General features: G+C 51.8%; 13 protein-coding genes across 13 annotated transcripts; 5 read left to right on the top strand and 8 right to left on the bottom strand.

The window, feature by feature from the left end:
• Window positions 1-268: 268 nt before the first annotated feature.
• KD926_009135 (seipin co-factor family protein) lies at window positions 269-973 on the bottom strand (the record flags this gene model as incomplete). Its single annotated transcript, XM_053101740.1, has 1 exon — window positions 269-973. One exon carries the CDS (start codon window positions 971-973, stop codon window positions 269-271), a length of 705 nt encoding a protein of 234 aa, XP_052954773.1.
• Window positions 974-2,106: 1,133 nt separating this feature from the next.
• On the top strand, window positions 2,107-3,231 carry KD926_009134 (SMP-30/gluconolactonase/LRE family protein; the record flags this gene model as incomplete). Its single annotated transcript, XM_053101739.1, has 1 exon — window positions 2,107-3,231. One exon carries the CDS (start codon window positions 2,107-2,109, stop codon window positions 3,229-3,231), a length of 1,125 nt encoding a protein of 374 aa, XP_052954772.1.
• Window positions 3,232-3,592: 361 nt separating this feature from the next.
• Window positions 3,593-4,912, bottom strand: KD926_009133 (NAD(P)/FAD-dependent oxidoreductase; the record flags this gene model as incomplete). Its single annotated transcript, XM_053101738.1, has 1 exon — window positions 3,593-4,912. One exon carries the CDS (start codon window positions 4,910-4,912, stop codon window positions 3,593-3,595), a length of 1,320 nt encoding a protein of 439 aa, XP_052954771.1.
• A 1,206-nt stretch (window positions 4,913-6,118) lies between these two features.
• Window positions 6,119-7,224, top strand: KD926_009132 (uncharacterized protein; the record flags this gene model as incomplete). Its single annotated transcript, XM_053101737.1, has 5 exons — window positions 6,119-6,124; window positions 6,193-6,448; window positions 6,581-6,765; window positions 6,821-7,065; window positions 7,125-7,224. The coding sequence occupies 5 exons, from the start codon at window positions 6,119-6,121 to the stop codon at window positions 7,222-7,224; spliced, it is 792 nt and encodes a 263-aa protein (XP_052954770.1).
• A 1,064-nt stretch (window positions 7,225-8,288) lies between these two features.
• KD926_009131 (uncharacterized protein) lies at window positions 8,289-9,776 on the bottom strand (the record flags this gene model as incomplete). Its single annotated transcript, XM_053101736.1, has 1 exon — window positions 8,289-9,776. One exon carries the CDS (start codon window positions 9,774-9,776, stop codon window positions 8,289-8,291), a length of 1,488 nt encoding a protein of 495 aa, XP_052954769.1.
• A 328-nt stretch (window positions 9,777-10,104) lies between these two features.
• KD926_009130 (thiol methyltransferase) lies at window positions 10,105-11,107 on the bottom strand (the record flags this gene model as incomplete). Its single annotated transcript, XM_053101735.1, has 4 exons — window positions 10,105-10,425; window positions 10,477-10,737; window positions 10,817-10,985; window positions 11,046-11,107. The coding sequence occupies 4 exons, from the start codon at window positions 11,105-11,107 to the stop codon at window positions 10,105-10,107; spliced, it is 813 nt and encodes a 270-aa protein (XP_052954768.1).
• Window positions 11,108-11,484: 377 nt separating this feature from the next.
• KD926_009129 (PLP-dependent cysteine synthase family protein) lies at window positions 11,485-12,155 on the top strand (the record flags this gene model as incomplete). Its single annotated transcript, XM_053101734.1, has 2 exons — window positions 11,485-11,732; window positions 11,837-12,155. The coding sequence occupies 2 exons, from the start codon at window positions 11,485-11,487 to the stop codon at window positions 12,153-12,155; spliced, it is 567 nt and encodes a 188-aa protein (XP_052954767.1).
• Window positions 12,156-12,428: 273 nt separating this feature from the next.
• Window positions 12,429-13,105, bottom strand: KD926_009128 (uncharacterized protein; the record flags this gene model as incomplete). The annotated part of the gene is made up of 2 exons (XM_053101733.1): window positions 12,429-12,603; window positions 12,672-13,105. 2 exons carry the CDS (start codon window positions 13,103-13,105, stop codon window positions 12,429-12,431), a joined length of 609 nt encoding a protein of 202 aa, XP_052954766.1.
• A 631-nt stretch (window positions 13,106-13,736) lies between these two features.
• KD926_009127 (homeobox domain-containing protein) lies at window positions 13,737-14,294 on the bottom strand (the record flags this gene model as incomplete). Its single annotated transcript, XM_053101731.1, has 1 exon — window positions 13,737-14,294. The coding sequence occupies one exon, from the start codon at window positions 14,292-14,294 to the stop codon at window positions 13,737-13,739; it is 558 nt and encodes a 185-aa protein (XP_052954765.1).
• A 492-nt stretch (window positions 14,295-14,786) lies between these two features.
• On the top strand, window positions 14,787-15,587 carry KD926_009126 (uncharacterized protein; the record flags this gene model as incomplete). The annotated part of the gene is made up of 3 exons (XM_053101730.1): window positions 14,787-15,053; window positions 15,112-15,353; window positions 15,419-15,587. The coding sequence occupies 3 exons, from the start codon at window positions 14,787-14,789 to the stop codon at window positions 15,585-15,587; spliced, it is 678 nt and encodes a 225-aa protein (XP_052954764.1).
• Window positions 15,588-15,732: 145 nt separating this feature from the next.
• On the bottom strand, window positions 15,733-17,154 carry KD926_009125 (putative O-methyltransferase; the record flags this gene model as incomplete). The annotated part of the gene is made up of 5 exons (XM_053101729.1): window positions 15,733-16,046; window positions 16,113-16,567; window positions 16,624-16,747; window positions 16,830-16,956; window positions 17,014-17,154. The coding sequence occupies 5 exons, from the start codon at window positions 17,152-17,154 to the stop codon at window positions 15,733-15,735; spliced, it is 1,161 nt and encodes a 386-aa protein (XP_052954763.1).
• Window positions 17,155-17,427: 273 nt separating this feature from the next.
• On the top strand, window positions 17,428-19,642 carry KD926_009124 (uncharacterized protein; the record flags this gene model as incomplete). The annotated part of the gene is made up of 2 exons (XM_053101728.1): window positions 17,428-18,533; window positions 18,604-19,642. The coding sequence occupies 2 exons, from the start codon at window positions 17,428-17,430 to the stop codon at window positions 19,640-19,642; spliced, it is 2,145 nt and encodes a 714-aa protein (XP_052954762.1).
• Window positions 19,643-19,788: 146 nt separating this feature from the next.
• On the bottom strand, window positions 19,789-21,384 carry KD926_009123 (uncharacterized protein; the record flags this gene model as incomplete). The annotated part of the gene is made up of 5 exons (XM_053101727.1): window positions 19,789-20,374; window positions 20,439-20,581; window positions 20,659-20,883; window positions 20,975-21,079; window positions 21,190-21,384. The coding sequence occupies 5 exons, from the start codon at window positions 21,382-21,384 to the stop codon at window positions 19,789-19,791; spliced, it is 1,254 nt and encodes a 417-aa protein (XP_052954761.1).
• Between the last annotated feature and the right edge of the window lie 1,628 nt (window positions 21,385-23,012).

Genomic DNA, 23,012 nt, shown 5'->3' with positions numbered 1-23,012 from the left:
TACAGATTGAAATAGACAAATACTATTGATACAGAAAAAGTGATCCTTGAACAAATCCTCTCAATCCATCACATAGCAAATTCTGTACAAGAATCAAATAAAGCCCCAGGCTATTCCAAACATCCATAATCGGTCAACGCGGATCAGGCCTGCAGAATGACAATTAAAGCGATAACATCGAACGCTTCAAGCATAAAAAATGCAGATATTCCTATCCTTAATTCAAGTCCTCTCCTTCCAGCAAGACAATACCAATTCCACCTCGCCATTACTCCTTCTTTTCGCCTTCCTTCTCTCCCTCCTTCTCTCCCTCCTTTTCATCGCCTTCGGACTGAATCTTCGAGAACCAGAAACGCGAAATAATGCCTCCCAGATAAGTCTGATCGATCCACCGGATCAACCCGTAGAATAACCATCCCCATCCCCACAGCGAGCATCCCATAAAGCTAGCGACCAAGAGCACCGGTCCCAGAATCAACAGCGACAGCACTGCCCACAGCAGGATCGCCACGGCCGCGAAAATAAACACACCCGCGAAGAAGATTAGCAACGGCACGCCGCAGCAGATCAGTTGGCAGACGATGAAGGTGGAACTGGCCGGTCGCTCGGCCGCCGCCTCGTACAGCTTCGCCTGGCGCGCATCCGGCAGCACCCACGACAAGAGCCAGGTCAGCCAGGACTCCATGCGATCGAGCATCGGCGGGATGGACTGGCCGATCCACTGCCGGATGGGACCCAGGATCGGTCCGTTGTTCGGGTTCTCCTCCTTGGCTTGCTTGATGTCGTTCTCGTCGCCCGGGAACCCGCCGGGGAGGACATTGTCAGTGACACCTTGCGTGGTCTTTCCGGCTGTGTCAGTGACGCCTTGCGTGGTCTTGCCGACTGCGTCGGTGCCTCCCTTGACGGTGTTTTTCACGCCGCCGGTGGCGGAGGACAGTTTGGGGGGTCGGTTGGGGAGTTGGTTGGTGGCCATGTTGAGGGACATGACGATGACAATATCACGGATTTGCGATATGGAGGAAGAGGCGAGGAGAGATGAGGAGGAACGAGGAGGGGCTGGGAGGGACTGGAATAAGAAAGATATTTTGAGAAAGAAAGAGAAAATACAGGTTTGCGACCGCAATAAAAGAGTATAAACAACAACAAAACGCGGTGATGTCAAACCGGTTGGCAGTTAATCTATGCGGGGGACCAAATGACGTAGCGGGCGTTACGACGATCGCATCGGACCATCTTGACAGTGTACTGTACACAGCGTACGTCAGAAGGGCTGACAGGCTTGACAGGTCTGACAGGTTACTCTAGATCATGGATGTTGTTAGATTAAATCTGATGTCGACAGGGCGCTGGGATGCCGATGCTCATGTCTCGGTCCAGGTTTTGCAGATCCACGGTTCTGCTCGAGAATATATCTATAAGCATAGGACAGAACATAAGATGACCTGGGCACGCATGTCCCACTTGATATGCAAAACTTGAATTTTCCTTTTGTTTTTTTCTCTTTCCAGAATAGAATGGCACATCACCGTTCTAGATAATTCAGGGTAGGTGATCTACAGATCATCCCATGTTAGTTATGGTCACTAACAGCCTTATACAGAATTGATTCAGATACCTTTTCTCCCGCCCAGTAACTGGACCCGTGCCAGTCCAGACTTTCTTCAAAGTAATGCCTGAGGTGTCTGCTTTCCTCTCCGGGTAGAGATGCGATGACGTCATACCCGATGTATAGATCTCGTTCTCAGTGACACGCAGTGCAATGCGATGCAATTGATCCGTTCTGGCCATCCAACACAGTTCCCATTTCTATACAATCTACAGACTCTCGAACACTAAAATCTCCGAACCACCTTCCTCGGAAGCAGGCGAAACCTCGGCGATACTGGGCGGCCCAAAGCAGCAAAGATATGTCGGAGCGGTGGGTCGCCAGCGTGAGATCCTTGGCTGCAAAAGGCAATGGCCATCTAATAGACTTTGCATTAGTGCCATTTCTTGACATTTTCACGACGGACTGCAGAAGGCTAAATAAATAAGGTCCCCCGACTAGTGACACAAAAAGAAAGAAGAGAAAAGAAAGTCAAACGTTTACCTTCAACTCCCATCAACATGGCCGGAACTCTTTCCCACGCTGTCCAGGCTCACAATGCCTCCCAGCAGCTTCCCGCGGCCTTCAAGGTCTACGACTCGCGGTTCCTGGACATCACCGGCCCGACGCCCAAGCTCGAAGCCCTGCTGAAGAACGATGACTTCCCCTTCGCCCACGAAGCCAGCGTCTACATCCCCTCCAAGGACGAACTCTTCCTGACCAGTAACATCTTCACCGACCCGGCCACCAACCAATCCACCATCAAAATCTCCAAGGTCGCCGTGGACGCCCACCCCGTCACCTCGGAGATCGTGAACTCCACCGTCCCCTTCGCCAATGGTGGCGTCAACCACGGCGACGGCATCCTCTTCTGCGGCCAGGGCACCATGAACCAGACCGGCGGTCTGTTCCAGATGTCCATCGACCCGCCCTACACCTCCCACCTGCTCGTCGGCGACGTCTACGGCCGCCAATTCAACTCCCCCAATGATGTCGTCGTCCACTCCGACGGCTCCTTCTGGTTCACCGATCCCTCCTACGCCTATATCCAGGGCATCAGGCCGAAGCCGCAACTCCCCGACCAGGTCTATCGCTTCGACCCGGCCACAGGGGACGTGCGCGTCGTGGCCGACGACCTCGGAAAACCCAATGGTATCGCCTTCTCGGCGGACGAGAAAACCGTGTATATCACCGACACGGCGGCCACGATCGGTAACGGTAGCACCGACGATACTAAGCCGTCCACGATGTATGCACATCCCTTCCCTTGCTCTGTCCATAGACCGATTAACAACTCATTGAAAATGGTCACAATACTAACGAACACAACCCAAAAAAGCTACGCATACGACGTGACCACCTCCCACAACGAGCCTTTCCTCGCGAACCGTCGCGTGTTCGCCATAGCCCACACCGGCGTCCCCGACGGCATCAAGGTTGACACGAACGGCAACGTGTACGCGGGCTGCGGCGACGGCATTAACGTCTGGTCCGCGGGCGGTGTTCTGCTGGGCAAGATCCTGATCAAGGATGGGGCGGCGAATTTCTCGTTCGGTCGCGACGGTCGCTTGTTCATTCTCAATGAGAACACCCTCTGGGCGGCGCAGTTGGGGAAGGACGTCAAGGGGGCTTTGTTGGGGATTTAAATCTGATGGAAAGGCCTAATGGAGGAAAGTTGGGTTGGTGGGGAGTGTATATTAATATTCTTAATTAAATATGGGAATACGATAATGTGTACGGCATTCGAGAGAAGATGTTTTGTTGTGTTTGCAGGCTGGACTGATGACATCACATGTTTTCCTTGTTCACAGGGCTTACAGTCAACTACAGCACGCTGTTCAAAATCCTCATCACTTCAACTCGAGTAAATAATGGACTGATGACCTCAGAATGAATTGCTTTTCATATACTACATCGCAAAGATACACGTGTCAAGAAACAGAGATCACGCTGTCGCTGGTTCTCCCGCAATTATTTACAAGATTGGATATCACCTGCACCATCCACTTAGTTGATCCATCCCTTCGGGCCGGCCCAGGTTCCCTTCACCATGTGGTTCATGTACACCCAGGGGAAGAAGTCCTTCTTAAGGTAGTAGAACGACCGACGAGGAACAGACTGGTCAAGACCGAACTTGGCGAACGTTTCCTTGGGCTGACCGCCGTACTTGAACTCGGCCAGGAGCACCTTGCCGTACTCGGTGGTGAGCGGGCACGATGCGTAGCCGTCGTACGTCGCGTCGAGCTCCTTGCCCTCGATCGACTGCAGCAGGTTGCGCACCAGGACCGGCGCCTCCGAGGTGATGGCAGCGGCGGTCTTAGAGGTAGGAAGGCTGGATGCGTCGCCGGCGGACCAGACGTTGGCATACTTGACGTGGCGCGTCGTGCCGGCGTCGACGTCGACGTAGCCGGCCTCGTTGGCGATGGGGCTGCTCTTGACGAAGCCGTGGGGGCCCATCTTGGGCACCACGTGCAGCAGGTCGAACGGCTTCTTCACGGATTCCTGACCATCCGGGCGGGCGAACGTGGCGGTGTTACCGTCGATCTCCACGAGGTCGTGCTGGAACAGTCCCTCGACTCCGCGTTCCTGGCGCAGACCCTCCAGCGCGGCGCTGTACTTGGGCACGGCGAACATGGACGGAAGACCGGTGGCGAAGCTGATCTGGATGGGGGAGCTCGAGACGTTGCCGGGGGTGTACAGACCGGCGCGCTTCCAGTGGTCCAGCGCCAACCAGAGGATCTTCTGGGGTGCACCGGCGCACTTGATCACACCGGCGGGCTGGGTGAAGATGGCGGCACCCTTGCGCAGCTTCTCAATGGAGGGGAACACCTTGTCGACGGTGTCGTAGCCGTAGATGGACGAGACGAGAGAGTCGGGGTTGGCAAGAGCCTCGGGCAGGCCCTTGACGCTGTCATAGTTGATGTTGATGCCGGGCGCAACGACCAGCTGCTCGTAGTTGACCTGGTCGCCGTTGGCGAGAGTGACCTGGTTGTTTTCGGGGGAGAAGTTGCCGACGCCGTCGTTGTAGAACTTGAGCTTGGGGTCGATCAAGCCGTGCATGGGACTGCGCAGGTCCTCCTTGTTCTTGAGGCCACCACCGACGAGGGTCCAGCCAGGCTGGTAGTGGTGCCATTGGGCCGGGTCAACCACGGCGATGTCGTCCTGGGAAAACTTGCCGGATCGGAGCAGCTGGTGACTGATTGCCAGACCGGCGCTACCACCGCCGACCACGACGACTCTGTGATTCCGGGCCGCGCTCACGGGCGAGGCGGTGGCAAAGCCTCTCCGGGCAGTGCAGGCTGCCGATTTAACACCGCTGCGAAACATTTTCTTGGTTTTTTTATAGGACAGAGATACAGCGACTCTGAACTCTCAAGGACAAAGAATAGAGGGGAATTCAGGAAGAAAGAAGAGAACGGACGATCAGATCAGGACGAGGATGAGTAAGAATTTAATCATCGGGCTTTACTCATCGCCGATCCCGGACAGCCTATTTAGGGCTAGCGTCGGGGAGCTTGGCATTCACACGTCATCGCTCGGCCTCCCACATGGGCCCATTCCTTGGCACTCGCCCGAGAGGCATCTATAGGGGCTGGTTATGTTAAAAGTATCTTCAATGTCCAGTATAGAGGTGGTAGATTCATCTTTGTCGTTCAACCCCGATTCCATGATGCTTGAGCCACCCTCCTTCCATGACCAAGGTTCCAATTCGCATTGTGACTGTGAATCAAAGACAGAGCTTGTCACTGGAATGGGGTACCTCCGGTAAGAAAGAAGGACAAAGATATTAAATTATAGAGATATTCATCTCGATATATGTTTTAAATCTCAAGCTCTAGGTTTTGTAAAAGAGAGGTATCTTAAATACCCTGTTGTTTTACTGGTCAATCTGGCACAATAATTACTTGGCCCAGGCGGAAAGAAGCAAACAACCTGCATCCAGGGAAGATACGGCAAGCACTCAGCATTTCATCAAATAAGACACAAGATAGCTCTCCTCCAAGCCACTCACTCTTGCATGGCTTATGCAGTCCCCTGCAGAACGAAGAATGCCAGTTACAAGGCTGGCTTGAAGGCGCAGCCTCGCGCAAGGCTGTGCACCCACACACATTCAGGCGCTTCCTGGTACTTTACTCAGTACTTATCCCCCTATGGATCTAAAATATCCAGACCTCCAGCTCTCGTCATATTATCTATCGCACGGCAAATCAGGTGCGAAGATGGCAGCCGGTCTCGGTGCCCTAGGCGTAGCCGCAAGCATCCTCCAACTCGCAGATTTTGGCGCCCAGCTGTCGATGTAATGTGATGCCATATTCAAGAAGATTGATTAGGCATTAGATCGCTTTAAGGACGGTTTAGTGAGAGGTCCGTTGCACTGAGCAGCGGCTAAGGTTGGCTTCGTGTTTATGGAGAATGATATCAATGTTCTGCGGAGTAATTTGGAGCGGTTGAAGACGACGATGCTTTTATTGCTGAATGTTATTAAGTATGCGGGTCAAATAAGAAGGTCAGTTCACCCTTGTCTTTGGAAAGATGTGCGTGAGTGCGGATCTGAAGATAGTCGAGTGGAATCGAGAGCCCTGAAAGAGCAATCTTATTTCATCCAGACACTAGTCGCGGAAAAGAGGGCAGCAGATAGCCAGTTTTTGACGTTGACAAGAGTCATCGAGAATCCCGGGAACACGCTGTTCGACATCAATAATCGCCAAGCTGGTTCAATATCCTCCGAGTTGAAATCCTACTGTTCGCTAGTTGAGCGCATTTTTTGCGAGATCGGTGCGATTCAGTCGAGCCTTGAGCAGAATCAATGCCGGAGATTCCGACATGGCATATTGAAGCTTCATGCAGAAGAGGTCACTCACTGTGAGTTAATTCATGGGCAGGATGTTGGGCGGTTTCTTAGAGACGGGTTGGCGAGGTTCTGTCATCAGTATGTGTTCCCCTTCTATGTGTGAATTTGATGTATACATTAATTTTACTAATTAACATCTTTAGCTCGGGGGCATCGGTTATGTCTATGCCGTCCGCTACTGAAAACAATGGGAAAATCATCTTCATCCGGAACACATGTGAAATCCGACCGTGCAATAGCTGATGCGACATCGGCAGGAGACAACGATGATTCCAATGATGCCCAACATTCTCCAATAGAAGCCCCAAAGGTCAACGACATGCCAGCAGTCACCTCTCCCTTTCATAACGAGGGACTGGGAAGAAAACAGGGACACTGCAGAGACCCCAGCAGAAAACCCTCGCAAGGAGTACCTCCTACAAATTATCGGTCATGGAAACTCGGTACTACTAAGCCACCTGGGTCCGAATCGACCTGACATCGCGGCATTCGAGAGGAACTGTCCGTCTTTGGGGGAGATCATACCAGCAACTTTCGAAAGGGAACAACAGCATTCTGATGAGACTGTAGCCAAATCTGCTTTATATTTGTTGAGCGACAAAGCTCCATCCCTGAAGATACCGCCTCAGTGAGTCAGCTGAATTTCATTCTGGATGCAAGAGAATCACTGAAACTGAGCGTATATAGGCTCCCGATTCCCAAGATATTGCCTAATGAGCCCGAGGCAAGTACTGAGAGGCCCTCCAAGAGAGCTCGTACTGTTCAAGAGGAAGATCCCGTCGACTAGCAATCTTTAGTGCTAGCCTAGACTACCTTAGAAAAGGGATGAACTATGTTAGGGGCCTTTGCCTGGATTTGGAGTGGAAATCTAGTAAAAATTAATGCGATGCTTCTTTCTTTTATGAACAGAGTTTTGGTGAAGGTGAATGTGAGTTCAGTTTGATTAAATTAATTAATTGTAACAATATTCATTCATTCCTTTCTTCGTTCTCAGAACCGTTAATGACGCCAAGCGACCAGTGGCGCGCCAAGTGGGTCGAACCAAATTCCGACGATCCGCAACCACCCACAGAAATTTCACTCTACAACAGGAACGAACAAAGGCACAAAAAAAAATGCGAAGGCAACATTTTGGACGTTGAAAAGGAAAACGTCCAAAAAGAACAGCCCAACGCGGGGCTCGAACCCGCAGCCTTGTGATTAAGAGTCACACGCTCTACCGATTGAGCTAGCCAGGCGCTGTTATTAGAGGAGCCTTTTGTAGAAGGCTATATAACGGAAATTGCTTTGAGAATGGCGGTTCGCGAAGGTACTACTTTTGTACAGATGCATGTCATAGTGGGTATTTTTGTTATGGATTCGATGAGAGTTAAGAAAACATGTTATGCTCATGAGTTTCTGATATTCAATTAATTGAGAAGGTGTGAAGGGTGTTGCCTACTGAGACAACCCATTAATCTCTTGATGTGAGGATATATAGCTATCCTTATTCTCTCCGCAAAATTCACTACGTATAACCTGATCATCATCTTCAATACCTGCCTGCCCACTTGGTCACCTAAATGCATCCACTGGCTTTCTATAATTCTCAAATTGACTGAATTGTGTAGTATAAGTCAACAGTATATCGACAAACCTTTTAGCCTGCTAGTAAAAGACGATTATGTGATCACTAGCCACAGGTATTATCCCACAATCAACAGGAGTACTGCCTTGAATGGTTAAGGGGCCACCTGTGAGCCATCCCATATGAGACAAATAGTCTTAATAACAAAAGAAAAAAAAAAAAAAAAAGGAAAGAAAGACAGAATAAAGCCGATATGATAGAGCCTGAACCACCATCACTGACCATCAATCCACAGATTTCCCTTCGTTAACCCAATCAATAAACCTACACATTCTGTCTGCCAGATCTTCCGGAATAAGCCAGTTCTGTGAACTTTTCTCAGGAGTGTACGGATCGTAAAACTTAAAATATTCGACTTCCATGTCTCGCAGAAGAGTTCGACCGGCCTCAGAGTACAGCCCCATGCGATGAACGGGGTTAGAAATGGTTTTATCTAGTGTATGAAAAGGTACACCCCATGGACATCGAGCCAGGTCCTGGGGAATTTGAATATGCTCCCGAAACAGGCCATTGTTGCCGACGGAGCCGATCGAGTCAGCACAGGTCAGCTTCTTGATTTGGAAAAACTTGTACACGTCGTCTTCGGTCTTGAACTTGTATTTCTTCTTCGCCTCCGAGTCCCGTGGGATCCAATGGAGATGGCGTTCATAGGCCCAGACGGTGAGATTTGCAACATGTTGCTTATCAAGTGCGATCCTTTCGTCATCCTCGGAACTGTAATCAGGCAGGTCGATGAGGGGCTTGGGAGTTGGTGATGGGCCAGAGGGTGAGCAAGTCGTGGGCTTGGATTTGAACTCATCTATTAGCTTTCCAAGAGAACCTATGGCTACCCGCAGGTTTGCAAGGCGCTGGTCAGCTATCTGCTTGATTGGAATGGAGCGCAACAAGTGTGCATTGGGGAAAATATTGCCATGGCCTAGACGCAGGACTCCGCAGTACCAAGCGTCATATTGCCCCTCACTCTCTTTTCGCTCTTCAACCTCAAGCCATTTGTCAAGGTCTTCGAGATCTTTCTTTGTAATCCTGTGTCGAAAAATGATGATATTATCAGCTTCAATCTCATCGTAAATGGTTTGCACCTCCCAATGACGCTTTTCAGAACGCCATTTACTCATTGAGGCGGTGTAATTAGCAAGTGCTGACTCGATGTCGTTGGCGTTCTTCTGGAGAAGAGCCCTGGCACTTTCCAGTCGTGCACTTTCCTCCAGGAACAGTCGATCCAATAGGACCCAGTCTTCCTTGGTACTTCGTCCCGCAGAAGTGAAGTATCGATAATAAGGTGACGTTACTTGAGCTACCAGGAAAACAGGCATATAGGAACTCCTGACGCTGTGGGTTTTCTGGTCAGAAAAAGGGTCACCCATCAAGTTTGACATGCCACATCGAGTATGCTCTGTCGCTGGCATCTGCCAAGTGGGCATTTCTCGCGGGGAATTGGAAACCTTGAGGAGCTTATCCGGCTCTTCCAGCTCGATCCAGTATTTTATTGGCACGAAGAGGAAGGGACTCACTAGCCCCGGAAAGTTGCTCGAGCTGCTCAAACTGCTCTCGCGGGGGTCGTGCACGGATTTCGCTCCCGCCACCCCGGCGCTGATAGCTTTGGAGGTGTTATATTTCAAGGTCACGCACTTTGTTAAGCGGTATGAAGTTGAGTCATGTTCAGATTTGGGCTTTTTAGCAGACCCTTGGGTGAGACGGGACTGCCCTTCCATTTCTTGATTCTCAGAGGTCGGATGCAGACGCCGCCTCCAATGCGGGGGCAAATGGGTTTCTTTTCTCTTCTTTGAATCCATATTTGTCCTGCTGATGCATTCTTCCTGTCTGAAGGGCCCCATTGATAGTGTAAACGCTGGGGTACTGAATGGTGAAATAGTAAAGAAAGAGGGCAGGAGAGGGGAAAATGAAGGGTGAGAGATTGCGGTAGCAGGTTGCTACTGGGGACCTCCCACAACCAATTCCCTCACTAATTTGGGCTACGAGGCACGTAAAAGGGAGATACCGTTTTTATTTGAACACGTGACAGCCTTTTCTCTTAGTGAATCATTCCTTCTTCACATAAATACTCAGCATATCCATCCCTCTCCCCTGCTCATATGATCTCTCGGGCTTCATATAAAGCGTCCTTATAAACAAACCCCTTTCACTACCCTGTTCCACCTTGAAACTATCTTCAACGACACCATCCCCTCCTTCGGCAAGAAGATTCCAATGCACCCCATTCAACCCCCACGGCGGACCAGGCAGCTTGGGGTCCTTCCAGAGGGGAAACTCGAGGCACACGAGGTGACCCTCGGCGGATAGCAGCTCAGCCATTCGAGAGGCCCACTGAGCACGCATGCTCGGGTGAAGAGCACACAGGAACTACATCAATTAGTATCAGTGACAAACTAATAAATACGACCAAGAGCTTACAGTATAGTCATATATCAAATCAAACTTCATCCCATCATCCCAGTCTGACTTGAAAAAGTCCCCTTGGAGAATAGTCACCTGGCCTATCTTATCATCCTTCGTCACAGGAGATACAGAGCCAAAGTTGTAACCCTGCGGACTCGCTAGCTCTCTTCTTGCATATTCCTTGGCCGTTGAAACGCCTGTCGCGGAGACATCAAGGCCGTACACGTCGAAGCCATGCAAGGCGAGCATCACAACGTCGTAGCCTTTGCCACATCCCTGTTTTCGGAAATTAGCTCACCTTTTTATACACATCCAACCATCTCCCCTAATAATTCATAGAACTGGTCAGACATACCGGAACCAACGCCTTCTTTCTCCTTCCATCCTCCGCAATGGGTTTAAAATCATCCCGGCGCTCCTCGATAAGATCGATCAGCGGGGGCGAGGGCTTTGATCGATCCCAGAGATTGCTGTCATTCGAATCCCAGAGCTTTGACCAACCATTCGTGTAGTCTTTGACATCACTGGGCATAGCAAGTTAATTGTACCGCACTCGAATGGAAGCAGGGAAAGAGAAGAAATACTGCGCATCAAAGTGCCGGACGAGTCGGGTCTTCTCAGTTGGGTTCTGCGTGGGGTCCGTCATTATTGTTTGCCGTGGAATTTATGTGCTTCTCTTGCGGCGTGCTGAAGAGTAGGCGGGAAACGCTTTTATAAGACGATTGAGGGCGAAAACCGATCGCCGAAAGTGGGCCTCTCGGTGACTGAACTGTAGAATGATTGGTCGCGAGGATGAAATCTTCGATTGCTCTGACGCCCTTGTCATTGCCGCTTCGGGGAAGATGTGGACCCACTCTCGATCGGGTAATGTCCAGGGCATCGGCGGAGACTTGTAGGTATCCTTTAGTATACGTCGAGAGGGCAAAGAAGGTGACCGGCTCGGTCGATTTAAGAAGTCTAAAACCCCCTCGTATTCATGTGATTCTTTCTCAATTTTCATTCTTAGCTTAACCAATCCCAACGATGACCGTCTACCTAGGACAGCCGCTCAGCGAGTCCATCGCCGAGCACATCGGTGCTACCCCCTTGGTGACCCTCAATCGCTTACCAGCTTCATTGGGTATAAAGGCAAAAGTATGCGCAAAGCTCGAGTACTTAAACGCGGGCGGGTCGGTCAAGGATCGAATTGCTAGGCGTATGGTAGAGCAGGCGGAGAGAGACGGGTTGATCAAACCGGGTGACACACTGATTGAAGCGTCTAGCGGGAATACGTGTGTTGCGTTACCATGCTACTCTTTGGAAGTTAAAAAACGAGAACGCTGACCTTGAATGGGGGCATTGCTATAGCCCTCATGGCGGCGATCAAAGGGTACAGATGTATCGTCACGCTATCGGAGAAGATGTCGCTGGAAAAAGAACAGATTCTCCACGACCTAGGTACCCAGGTGGTGCGGACGCCCACTGGTGTCCCGATCGAATCCCCAGACTCGATCCTAAGCGTCGCTCGACGCTTCAACCAAGATATTCCCAATTCTTACATTTTAGACCAATACAACAACGCGGAGAATCCCCTTGCTCACGAGCTCGGGACGGCGCAGGAAATTTGGCATCAGACGCAAGGCAAAGTGGACGTTGTACTGGCGGGAGCAGGAACGGGAGGCACAGTCACTAGTTTAGCTAGAGGACTGAAGTAGAAGAAGCCCCATGTGTATGTCGTTGGGGTGGATCCGCTTGGCTCTATTCTTGCACAGCCGGCCGTGCTCAATGAGAGCAAGAGTGAGTACAAGGTGAAAGGGATTGGATACGACTTCGTGTCTGCCGTGCTGGATCAAAGGGCCCCGGACTTCTGGGTCAAGACGACTGATAGGGATTCGTTCCAGCTGGCAAGGAGACTAGTGCGCGAGGAGGGGCTCCTGTGCGGGGGATCATCCGGCGCAGCCTTTGCAGGCTTGGTTCAGTTCCTACAGTTACACCCAGAATTCAACTCGGAAGAAAAGACCGTTGTGTTGGTATTCGCGGATAGTCTGAGGAATTACCTCACCAAGTTCGCCGATGACACGTGGATGGAAAGCAATGGGTATAAATCGTTGAATAGCAACGACTGACGGCCTTTCGTTCGCGATGGAGGTAGCGGCGCGGGTTCTATAGCTGGAATAGCCCATTGGGGATTGTCGGCTGGCGTTTGATTCCACGGGTCGTCATCGTCGTACATTATGTAGCGGGCCTCTTTTTGGAACATTGCGTCCGTAACGGCCGTATGTTTGGCGCACATTTCATTCACGAACGAGGTAAGCCGAGACGTGAGGTGCTCAAAGGACGTCGGTTTGGCTTCCGTTTCCCCTGGCGGGCCATCCGCCACGCGAGAAGCGCTGAAAGGCTCCATCCGTGCCGATTCCATGCCAATCAGATAGGGTGGCATAGCGTTTTTTACCGCCAGAGCTACAGGCGGGTCGAGACCTCGACATCCGCCCCAGTCTTTCATCACAGCCCCTGCCCGGAAATGCTGCGCAAGGTGATCATTTCGTTCAGCCCAAGCCACGAAGGTTTGACCGCAAAAGCCACATCGCGAATTGATTCGTGTAACTTGCGATTTCCAGCCCTCCATAGATGGCGTCAGGCTGTTGATTTCGTGCACGATACGCATGTGTTGAGTTAGATGGTCTTTGCGATAGAGCGTCCTGAATGCCGCCGGCTTCTGTTGACAGATACTGACTCGATGGGCTTCAATGTGGCTTCTGGAGGGGCCTGGCTCGTCACAATAAGCGCATCGTTCATCCCCATTTCCCTGGTTACGGTAAGTCGGCCCGAAGGGGGAACAGGTGAACTTTTCCAATGACAAGTGTAATGTTTTCTCATGCTGCGTCCAGTCATACTTCGTGCGAAACGTGTCCGTGCAAAATATACATTGGAAGGGCCTCTTGTTTTCTACAGAACGTTTCAAATTGGTGGCTCCGGTGGGCGCGTTTCTAGCCAATCGACGGTGCCGTCGTCGCGGCGGCTCATTCAAATAAAAACGATTGAAGGGACCCGTGGGAACGGTTGGACCCGAAACTATGGGCAGATGATTCGGAACTGCTGGATAAAGCGGATCCAGACGCCTGCGACGGCATAAGAGATCGGGCATCGATAGTATCTAGGGAATAGCTATGTGGGAGGATTCCCGAACCTGGTGAGCCAAGACTTGGGTTATGGTCTGATAGTTCACTCGTGGTACTGCGAGCCACGGCGTTCACGATAGCCTCTAAGGAGTGGCCCTCGAGTTCTGGAGGGGAATTTCACCATCGATCGAGCGGAAACATGCCAGGACTCTTCTCGTGAGTGGTCTTCTGGGATTCATTCAGGCTTTCAAGACCGGAGGAGACGAGAGCGCCATTTCCGGCTGGTGACTCCCTCTTACGGCGTCTGCGAGCGTTTGAGAACCAGGTAGACACCTGGTGGATTTCCATGCCGGCCTCATTGGCTAGCAATTTCTTCTCTTGCATGTTGGGATACGGGTGGTCGGCATGCCTATCAAACCACCGTCGAAGAACTTTTCTTGTGGTCATAGGCAATCTTGAGGATTTGCTCGGGGCCTCTTGAGACTCGGATTTTGATGTCCCATTAGCCGGGGCAAATTGGGATGTTTGCGACCAATCATGGTATTTACCTGACCCTGTAGTAGGAAAAGACCCATCATCTTGCGGGAAGATGGAATCGAGGTCAAAGGACATGGAATCGGACGGATCTATGCTGTTGTCCATTAGTCGCAAGATGTCGAGTTCAATGTCGGAGGCGACGTCAGGGAATGGTGACTGGCCAGCGTGAGGAGCATCAGGCGCTCTTTCCGACCCCATATTGTATTCACATCACCTGTGATGTGAGAAGTGGTGTTACAGTTCTGGGAGAGAGGAAGATTTGGAGACGCGGAGAACGAGAACGAGAGTCACGCCCTGATAGCTGCCATTTCGGGAATAGCGCCTGGTCACAGCCAGGTCACGCTAGGCCTGACTGGGCCCTGACCCGCTGACCGGCTCTTGGCATTTCTGGCCGATCAGAACTGCGGGATGATACGATTGACATTGACTGAAGGGTTATAGGGAGTATAGGGAAGAAGGTCCGGTTTTCATGGCTGGAATATTCCCAACCGTGGCTATTGTTGGTGGTAATGGCCGGTATATTCCAGGGACATGGCTACCTGAGAGTAGGCACCTACATACTTAGGAAACTACTTAAGCCAGGGTTATCTTAGCGCCGGGGGCCGTTTCATCGCACGATCCTTGCCATCGCCACGTACCACCAAGTCAAGTCAGCCCGTGAACACAACCTCGTCATCATCGCTGTTCAACATGACTGATACCTCAGAGAATACCCCTCTTCTACGCTCCGTGGACCCGGAGCCCATCGGCGAGTATGAATCGCGCAACCCGCCCGCCCCAAACCCAGCTGATCACTCTTTGCGGTTCGTAACCACGTTGACATGGGTATCCCTCGTTCTGTCGGTGTTCGTCGTCGCATTCGGTCTGACCGTCAACGTGCTGGATGAGACGAACGACGGCGAGAGTTACTACATCCCATGGGATCTGCGCGGGACTATCAGGATCATCGCTATCATGGTATGTGTTGTCGCCCTGTTAGACTTAAACCAAGATATTGATATTAGACATAACATAGGCCCTGTCCACCGCACTCATCTCATTCTTGAACCTAGTTCGTCTACGTCAAAGCCACAGGGCCCTGTGGCTTTGGCTGAATCTGGTCTTCGATTTTGTAATCGCATTTTACGCCGTTCTAGGCTCCTGTATGGGCATGACTCGTGACTGGTATGATTGTTCGCCTGAGAGCCAGGACTGTCAACTTGCGCGGTGGGTTAAGCTCTTCATCTCCGTGACATTCGGCTTTGGGTTCGCTTTGGGGTGAGTGTTTGCCTTACATGATTTGATCCCCCATAATGAACTTATCCACTGATGCCTGTCTGCAGTATCAACCACTTGATCTTGTTCTTATTCCGTTGCGCCTTGGCGTTTCAGTCTAGATTCTGGCAGCGTTTGCAGCATTTGAGGCTTCCGGCCGGACAGTTCACCGTCGAGTTTACGGTCAAGTTTCTGCGGCAGGAGGACCAGAGGATCGAGAGGGAGCAGAGTCAGTAATTAGCTGTGCTTAAATGTTTGCTTCTCTGCGTTCAGTGCCGATATGCAGGTGGATTAGATGAGATCATCACTTGACTTGTCATTCACGCTGACCCTGAACATACCAATACGCGATCCACATATTTTCAAACCAGCTCACTAACAATCACTCTTTCTCAAGAACAAGCACCGCCCGATGATGCGAGGAATCGTAAACGTGTAGATGAGTGACCTGGAGCCCTGCACTACCGGCCAAATCCCGCCACTGCCTCTCCGACCGCTCCTTCCCACCCGCCATGAACATCATATACAGATCACCCATGGTCGCTTGCCACGAAACGTTAGTATCAGGTAGAACCGTCTCGTCGATGAGAATCCGAGACTCGCTCGTCATCGCGGGAATGATGTTCTGGAGAATCTTGACGCAGGACTCATCTGGGAAGTCATGCAGTACGCGACTGAGGTAATAGAATCGAGCGTCTGGGTTGTAGTGCATATTAGTAGTGGCCTATGGAGATGCTTCGACGACGGCAGGGGTGGATCTACCTTGAATGGCCTGAGGCGTGAAGATGTCCTGAGCCATCACCTTGATCCCCTCGAGTGTAGGAACCTGATCGACTACATGTTTCTGGTCTTGAAGAACAAGACAACCAGTTAGGCTAGGGTGTTTGTCCCTGAGATGGATGGTCTGGTGTCCGTAGCTCCCGCCTATATCGACAAAAAATGGCCTGTCTGACGAGGCCTGTCGTGACTCGATGAAAGAATTGACCGTGTTGTCTAAAGATTCAAAGTTCTGAACCCATTCGCCCGTCTGGGTCGATAACATTGCCTGCTGCACGTGCTGCGTTTGCTCCGGATGCTCAGCCAGCCATTCGGATGCCGAGAGGTCAGTGTTGAAGGCCTTTTGGAACGGAGTTTTATTCGTCTCGGAGATGTCTTGGTACTTGGTTTCTGTTAGGAAGGTAGGAGTAACCTGCAACACCGGGCCTGCGACATGGAATCTAGTTGAGAGTGAGCGCTCTGCTAGGATTCTAGAGGTTGGATAATTGAAGCGTACCCGTGGCTGAATATTGCATCGGTTCCCTTTTTGGCTAAGAGCTGGGTCGTTAAATTCCCTGCGAATTCCTCAACTCCGGTCTCTTGGATTAGGTTGTGGGACGCGAGATATCGAAGGATGCGGGCTATTGGTGTTATTACCGTTAGCTATTTATAATTTTTTAAATACCAACCCCCCCCCGGTCCACCGCATGGAAGGACCCTGACCGAGCAAGTCTGGACCGGCCTTGAGCTGCTCTGCAAGACTGGTCACCGTTCGAGGAGAATCGCTGTTTGCGAGAGCTTCGAAGAGCTTGAGATCCATGCTCAGGCGGACAACAGTCAGCACGACGGGCTAGAGATCAAGTCAGTGTCGTTGGACTTGTGGGTGTGGGGACCAGCAAGGATGTACCCCGTTGAGGAGCTGATAAAATATGTCTTTTGGATCTTGAAGCTCCAGCAGAAGTCTTCTAAGGGCATGCTGAATTGACCTGCGACCTGCCTGGTCGGCGTTCTGGGACAGGGAGTGGACCTGAGTGATGATGGTGTCCATATTGACTGAAGAATAATATGAGAAATGAACGAGAGACGAGAACCACACGCGGGGTGAAAGAAGTCTTATAAGAAGTGTTTTGGCTTCTATAGAACCCTCCGCGGAACATCCGCGGAGGACCTCGGCGGCCTTACATCAGCCACGTCTGGCCTCATCTTCGTCATCCGCGAATCCTCCCTCCACGGACTCCCATTCCGCGGCCTCCCGTCCTTGGAAATATGTCACATTCAATCACGAATTTGTCCTACCGCAGATCTCGTCCCCAACAAAGCAATGGTGCGTGCTCTTGGTCCGCGGAAGATCCAGAACGGCAGCTCCCGCCAGCGACCGGTGTCCTGTCAATTCTGCCGCGCCCGAAAGCTGAAATGTAATCGCCAACTGCCCTGTGGGAATTGCACCAGTCGCGGAATCTTCTGTCAATTGTACTCGCAACCTCCGACCGATGAGTCGGTTACGGATCAGGATGTTCTGGAGCGTCTACGGAGGCTGGAGGAGCTTGTTCTTCGGAGTCACGGACAAATACCAACACCAACACCCCCCGTCATAGATGTGGTTACTCAGGCTCCATATTCGGTACCTCAGTTCCACCAGGCTAGTACCGAGGTGAAACGCCTCGAACAAGAGTGTATGAGCCAGGACCGATCAGTAAGTGGTTGGTTGTATTACGGTGAAGAATGGACAGTTGATCTAGAAGCGCAGGAAATGATCCAACCCGACGGTGTGACTTTCAGGATATATCCCATCGAGCATAGAGGGAGTATGTCAGGCGACTTGAGCCGTGACACCTCATGGTCCAATGCAATGGGAAGCTCCCAAGGATTCTTTTGCCTGCCGCGTAGCGATGAGGCAAGACGACTGCTCGACAAGAACATCCGCGACGTCACCTATATCCATCATGTCATCCACGTCCCTAGCGTGCGCGCTCTAGTGGACGGTATCTATGAAGACGTCGACAATCGGAAACAACCCAAACCCCACCACGTGGTGCTGCTATACGGTATAATTGCCAGCTCGATCTACTTGTGGACCGAGCAAGACATGGACCTCCCATTCTGTCGGAATGGCAAACAAGCGACCGAGAAATCCGCGCTGTGGGTGAAGTCCGCCTTAGACCTGTTGGACTATTTGCGTCGCGCATCCTCGCAATCGATGGAAGAGATCCAGGGCATTATCATTGCCTCCTTCGTGGTCTGTCATCTGGAAGGCCCATCTGCTCGATACCGTGATCTCATCACGTCGGCTATCACGATGGCGCGCGAGCTGGGGCTTCACAGAATCGATATCCCGAATGACGCTGATGCAACCGACGAATGCTCCAGGGACCCCCTGGAGGCTGAAGTCGGCCGGAGGGTGTGGTGGTACCTTGTGTCTACGGACTGGTATGTTTCCCCTCTCCTTGAGCCATAGCTAGTCCGAAGCCACGAGAAACAAGCTTATCTGGTCGTTCAGGATGTTCTCACAATACACTGGCCCTTTTAAGGGGACATATACTATCAACCCCCGACACATGGCCGTCAATAAACCTCGTAACGTCGACGACGAGGATCTACTTCCCGGCCTCGCTTCGACAACCATCACCCCGCGACCCATGAACCATTCCACAAACATCTCCTACAACCTCCAACGCATCCAACTCGCTGAGATATGCCGCGAACTAACCGACAGCACCCCGTTAACATCCTCCGGCACCGTCGAATACAGCCAAGTCCTCAAATTCGACCGCAGCATCATCGGCTTCATCGCCCAATGGCCACCCTTCTTCCGCCTTGACGAAGACATCACCCCCAGCAGATCCAGGGGCAGAGCCAGGACCAGGACCAAAGACACCAAAGACCCAGGAAAAGCCACCCAACGCTACATCCTCAACTCCATCGTTCCCGCGCAGCGCTGCCGTCTCCATCTCCCCTATCTGACCCGCGCCTCGCTGGACCCGAATTACGCCTACTCGCGCGACGCGTGTCTCGAATCAGCGCGCCACATCCTTCGCACCGAGCGCCTTCTCGCGACAGAAGATTTGCCATTCGTGCTGATGCGGAAGCGCCACTCGGGCACTTTGCAGTGCATCTGCATGGCGATTATTGCGCTCTTGGCGGATATTTGCTTCTGTCGGGATATGGGCGGGTCGGAGGAACACCGGAGGGCTGAGTTGGCGGATGCGTGTCAGATTCTGGATCGTGCGAAGACTGAGTCGCCGATGGCGAGGAGGTTGTTGGGGTATTTCATGCGGGTCATGCGTGAGCATAATCTGAGGTTGCCGGATGTGAGTCAGGGTGGTGGTGAGGAGAGGACAGGGACAGGGGTAGGAAGAGACACGGACACGACGAGGGAGAGCGTCGCTATGGGATCCATGGGGATGATGGACGAAGAGACGGACACGCTGGACCTACCGGATCAGCTGGCTCGGTGGCAGGAGTTTTGGCCTGGGAATGGCATGGATACAGAGTTGGACTGGGATGCGATTCTGTCCGGGTTGAACCCGTTGATTTGACCTCCACTGGTTTGTCTTACTACATAACACATGGCATCTATTTATATTTATCTAATTAGATTAACTAAAGGGTACTTTTTGTTTTTTATACAGGGACCTCGTATTATTTATCGGTGAGTCCGGTCGTCAACGTCCAGGATGACCATCTAATAGTGGTCACCGTCCCTCCTCGGTTCCGTCTGCACCGTATACTCAACATCCTTCTTGATAATCATCCTCGTACTCCCGTCGCTCCCTACACTCCCCCGCTCATCGCGATCCTCCTGGGACGGCGCCCCAGACGACCCAGGAAACGTCGTCACCAACGTCTCGGCACCTTCGCTGCCCGGTGCGCCGCGCGGCACGAACACCCCGTGCTGCGTATGTGAATATCCATGCCTTGCGCCGGAGGCACTGGACGCGCCGAAACTCTGCAGCGCAAAGTCCCCTCCTCCGCCTTGGCTCTGGGTATGGCTTTTCCCGTGTCGACCCGATCCGTACCCCGTGCCGGAGCCGTAGGGTGCGCTGCGTGATCGGGAGCTCGCTTCGAGATTCTCGTCGCCGGCCGTGCCGTAGGCCGTCGTGACGGCGTTCATGAAGGGACGGAGGCAGAAGACGGTGCAGGCGACGAGGGAGTAGTTCATTGCGACTTGCGTCCAGACGTAGTGCGCGATCGAGTCGAAGGTGGGGTTGTGCGAGTTGATGAATTTGTGTTGGAAGGCGGCGAGGCGGAGGGATTCCAGGGGGATTAGTCTATTTAGATTTGTTAGATAGGATCTATGTGAGAGAAAGGGAGGTGTGAAGGTGGAAGACGTACGGTAACCTGGCCGCAAACGAAATCATAATCACGACCTTATGCCTCACGGGCATCTGAAGACCGTAGACTAGACCTACGGAGAACAGGAAGAGGAACACCTCGGTGATGATGTCGATGGCCGTGATGAACTGCCATCGAGGGAACTGTTCTTTGTTAGTATTCCTTCCATGCTTTCATATACACCCGAGTTAGAGATAGTGAAAAGAAAAAGGAAACATACCAAATTAATGCAGTGCTCGCCCGGCGTCGCCCACGGCTTGTTCACGGAACAGTCTATTGTGATGATAAAGATGGAGATGATGATGCTGGCCGCACTGATGGCGAAGGTTGTCCACAGGATATTCTTATGGCTGCGACGCGGCGTCAAGCGCGAGTAGATGGCCACAATGCAGCATCGTGAGAGAAAGAGCGTGACGAGGTAGAGGACGTCGGAGGCGGCGATGTGCTGCTAGGGTCAATATTTCTCGCACTTCTTTTTACTCATGTTGGAGAGGAAGTAGATCTATGAGAAGCAGAGAAGGAAAAGGAAGACATACATTTTGAATCCTCGAGACCATCCGATCATCCAGCAAAGTGATCGCCGTCCCGAACCCAATCGAGGCGGAATAAAACACGATAATCGACTCCACTATCGCGGTGACCTGAACACAAGGTGGATTGTCAGTCAAGCACAGACGGGCATGCACAATGGATCTTGGAGAGAAAAAGAAAATAAGAAGCCAAGACAGGGAAATGGATAGGATGAACTCACCGTCCCACCCAACAGAATAATATCGTCAAACGCCAACGGCGGACTTAGCAGTAACCGCACATACATGCGAATTAACAAACACACCAAGGTAATCACCATGCAGATGGCCGTCGTGATGATGATAATTCCCGCATGATGCTTACTGTCGATGGTCTCGAACGGCGCGGACTGTCCCTCCGGCACGGTGATGGCCATTTCTGGCGGAGGATGCTGTTACTGCTGCGCACTCACTATGGATATGGGGATCACATATAGCGCGATGAAGGCTGCGGCGAGATGCAAGATGCCAAGCACATGCGTTCATGCAGAGAGGCAAAAGGGGAAGAAAGAAACGAGCGACAGGGGGGAAAGGAGGTAATATAGTCTAGTATTAAGGTGCGATGAAATATGCGACCTATCTATGGATCGAGTGGTCATACCAGGATCATGGGGAAGACACTCCAGGGAAACGAAACGAAGAGAGCCGTCAAACGCTAGGTAACACAGCAGGGTGTGTCTACTCCGTAGCGCTTCTGTGGCGAGTGCGACGAGGTACAGAGATGGATCCTTCCACCATGTGTCTTTGGTTAGTGGGCTTGGGATGGATCTGGAGATCGAGAATGCATAGAAACCGCGCGCAGGAACAACATCCAGACCGGCAGACTGGGACTGGAAATGGGTAGCATGGACTATGGACTATGGATATTGGATACTCCGTAGTATGGGTACACGATCCAAAACCAACGAGATCCAAGGAGTCCAAACTGGAGCAGGACCTAGACTGGTTCTGTCTCGGGGGGACGGTTGGGGCTGAAACTGGATAATAAGGTTAGTTAGAGAGCTGAGTTGATGCAATCACAGGGACTGAACTAATCTACGAGGCTGTCGCGTGGTATGCGTTGCTAATAGCCTCTGCTGGCCACGGGGGATATCCTAGGATGAATCTCAATTAATCAATATCCCGCCCATACGGAGTACACCGTATGAAGACTCCCTTGACGGATGAATCTCGCCTTTCGCATCCGAGCAGCGGAGAAGGCGACGATTCCTCTCTCAGGAGAAAACTCATTTTCATTTAGTTTGACCAATAATTGCTATGCCTGGTCTCCTACCGTGGCCGTGAAATAACGGCCAAGAGATTTGAGATGGCGACTGGGGCCAAATAGAAATACAAAAAAACCCTGACCACCAACCAAGATATCCTCCATCATAAATCATAATAACATAATTGTGGAACCTGACCTTGAAGCTGTCCCACATAGTCCCACATAACGAGGCCGAGTGCAGGGACTGGCCGGACGGAGGACTCCATCCGCCGAACAGACGCTGAGACGGCAGCTGAGCGAGAACGAGAGAGGAAAGATGAATCTCAATCCGGATTAATATAAAAGTTTTAAAGATTAATACAAATTAATCTAGACGGACGACCGAGGCTAAACCGCTAAACTCGAGGGAGAATTGCATACGAGTAACGCTCCACTTTGGGCCCGCAACCTTAGGGTTAGCCCGCCTGGCGGTGCTACACTACGGCTCCCTAGGGCCATCTCGCGATATTAACCCGCGCCTGCAAGGGATGCACCGCGTAGGGAGTAGGGAATTTGCGAAGATCCTTGGGATGGAGGATTCCTTCCTGCAGGAGCCGAAAAACATGGCAGATGGGCTCGGTATATGCATTGTAGAGCGTCCGTGACTCTATACAAGGCTGAACAATGCTCAATGCTCACTGCTCTCCCTCTCAGACACGGCAGAGCATGGAGGCATCCAGCGGCGCAGAGACGATCCGCCGCACGCACCACATGCTATCATCGCGGTGACATGCTCTTCCACGGTACGCAGCCACCTTA

Source organism: Aspergillus affinis, assembly GCF_023601865.1.
Source record: "Aspergillus affinis strain CMG 70 chromosome Unknown NODE_63_length_192884_cov_87_495086, whole genome shotgun sequence".
NCBI classification, from domain to species: domain Eukaryota; kingdom Fungi; phylum Ascomycota; class Eurotiomycetes; order Eurotiales; family Aspergillaceae; genus Aspergillus; species Aspergillus affinis.
Note: the sequence above shows the minus strand (reverse complement) of the source record. Positions and strands in the feature narration are given on the sequence as shown.